Source organism: Miscanthus floridulus, chromosome 19 (assembly GCF_019320115.1).
Source record: "Miscanthus floridulus cultivar M001 chromosome 19, ASM1932011v1, whole genome shotgun sequence".
NCBI lineage: Eukaryota > Viridiplantae > Streptophyta > Magnoliopsida > Poales > Poaceae > Miscanthus > Miscanthus floridulus.
In genome coordinates this window covers 57,627,094-57,629,529 of record NC_089598.1, presented here as the reverse complement: position 1 = coordinate 57,629,529, position 2,436 = coordinate 57,627,094, and the positions used below count along the sequence as shown (strand labels likewise).

At 55.2% G+C, this 2,436-nt stretch overlaps 1 protein-coding gene across 1 annotated transcript; it reads right to left on the bottom strand.

Moving 5' to 3' along the window:
- Window positions 1-704: 704 nt before the first annotated feature.
- LOC136526083 (uncharacterized) lies at window positions 705-1,007 on the bottom strand. Its single transcript, XM_066518856.1, has one exon. The coding sequence runs from the start codon at window positions 1,005-1,007 to the stop codon at window positions 705-707; it is 303 nt and encodes a 100-aa protein (XP_066374953.1).
- Window positions 1,008-2,436: the final 1,429 nt, after the last annotated feature.

Below are 2,436 nucleotides of genomic sequence, written 5' to 3'. Positions count from 1 at the left end.
TCAAACACACACTTCTCGGGGTTGAGCTTGATGCCCTTCTCTCTGAGGCATTTGAAGGCTATCTCCAGGTCATCGACGAGATCCCCGGCCATTCTGGTCTTAACCACGATGTCATCCACATAGGCCTCGATGGTTCACCCAATGTGCTCGCCAAAGACCTGGGTCATGCACCGCTGGTATGTGGCCCCTGCGTTTCTGAGGCCGAAAGGCATTGTCACATAGCAGTACATGCCGAATGGTGTGATAAAAGAAGTCACGAGCTGGTCAGACTCTTTCATCTTGATTTGATGGTAACCGGAATACGCATCAAGGAAAGACAGGGTCTCACATCCCACAGTGGAGTCAACGATTTGATCGATTCGAGGTAATGGGAAGGGGACTTTTGGACAGGCTTTATTCAAACCGGTGTAGTCTACACACATCCTCCACTTCCCATTTTTCTTCTTGACTAACATGGGGTTAGCCAACCACTCTGGATGGGATACTTCCTTGATGAATCTAGCTGCCAAGAGCTTCTGCACCTCCTCACCGATGGTCCAGCGTTTTTCCTTGTCGAATCGGTGTAGGCACTGCTTCACCAGCCTAGAGCTGGCCCAGATGTCCAAGGCATGCTCGATGAACTCCCTCGGTATGCCCAGCATGTCCAAGGGACTCCATGTGAACATATCGGCATTCATGTGGAGAAAGTCCATGAGCATGACTTCCTATTTGATGTCGAGAGTGGCACTGATCCTCAGTGCCCGGTCGTCGGGGTAGGCGGGGTCGACTGGGACGAGTTTGACGGCCTCCGCGGGCTCAAAAGTCCTAGCTCGATGCTTGGGCTCGGGCAGCTGGCTACCAAGTCGGTCAAGGTCGATGATGAGGGTCTCGGCCTCCACGAGAGCCTCGGCATACTCGATGCACTCGATGTCGTAGTCGTATGCTTGTTCATACGTGGACTCAATCGTGATGACATCATTAGGACCTGGCATCTTGAGCTTGAGGTAGGTGTAGTTGGGGACCGCCATGAACTTGGTGTAGCATGGCCGCCCTAGGACGGCATGGTAGGTTCCCTTGAACCCAACCACCTCAAAGGTAAGGACCTCCTTACGGTAGTTGGGGGGTGCCAAAGCAAATTGGAAGGTCGATGCGCCCGAGGGGTCGCATGCGTTTCCCTGGCACGATGCCGTGGAATGGCACGGCGTCACCCTAGAGCCTTGACCGGTCGATCTCCAGGAGCTCCAAGGTGTTGGTGTAGAGGATGTTGAGGCCGCTGCCTCCGTCCATCAACACCTTGGTGAGTCAGGTGTTGCCGATGATTGGGTCAACAACGAGTGGGTACTTCCTCAGATTCAGGACATGGTCAGGGTGGTCATCCCAATCAAAGGAGATCGCCTCCCAAGACCAGTCGAGGTATTGGGGAGTGGCCACCTTAACCGAGAAGACCTCTTGGTGTTCCCTCTTTCGCTGGCATACCGTAAGGCATGCTTAGGGTCCGCTGAAGATCATGAAGGCGTTGTGCACCTCGAGGAACCCTTCGTCCTTGTCGTCATCCTGGTCGCTGGTGCCCCTCTTCTTGGCGTCGTCGTCGGGGAGCCCAAGCTTGGCATAATAACGCTGGAGCATGGTGCAATCCTCAAGGGCATGCCTCACTAGGCCCTGGTGATAACGGCAGGGCTTCTTCAGCATGTCGTCAAAGAGCCTAGGGCCCCTGGGGCCTCGGGGAGTCTTGCGCTCCGTGGCCGCAACTAGATCAGCCTTGAGGATCTCCTGCTTCCCCTAGCGACCCTTTTTCTTTTTCCTAGGGAGGCGGGGAGTCAAGGCCTCAGTGGCCTTGTCCCTCCACTTCCCCTTGGCGTCGTTGTCGGGGAAGATGGCTCCAACTGCCTCTTCGCCCGAGGCGAAGTTGGTGGCGATGTCGAGGAGCACGATGGCTGAGCGTGGCATGTTTCGGCCTAACTCTCGGACCAAGTCTCGGCAGGTGGTGCCGAAGAGGAAAGCCTAGATGATTTCTAAGTCATCGACGCTGGGCAACTCGGTGCACTGTTTGGAGAAGCATCGGATGAAGTCTCAGAGAGACTTGTCTAGTTTCTAGCGATAGCTCTTAAGGTCCCTAGAGTTTCTAGGGTGCACGTACGTGCCCTGGAAATTCCCAACGAAGATCCTAACCAAGTCGCGCCAGTCGTGGATCTGTGAGGGAGGAAGGTGTTTGAGCCAGGCTCATGTCGAGTCTGACAAGAGCAAGAGGAGGTTGTGGATGATGAGCAGGTCATTGTTCGCGTTGCCTAGCTGACAAGCTAGGTGATAATCGGCTAGCCAAAGCTCAGGGTTGGTTTCACTGCTGTATTTCATGAGGTTAGCCGGTTGGCGAAACCGGGCTAGAAACTGAGCGCCGCGGATGGCCCTACTAAAAACTCGAGGGCCAGGCGGTTCAGGAGAGGGGCTGCGGTCCTCCCC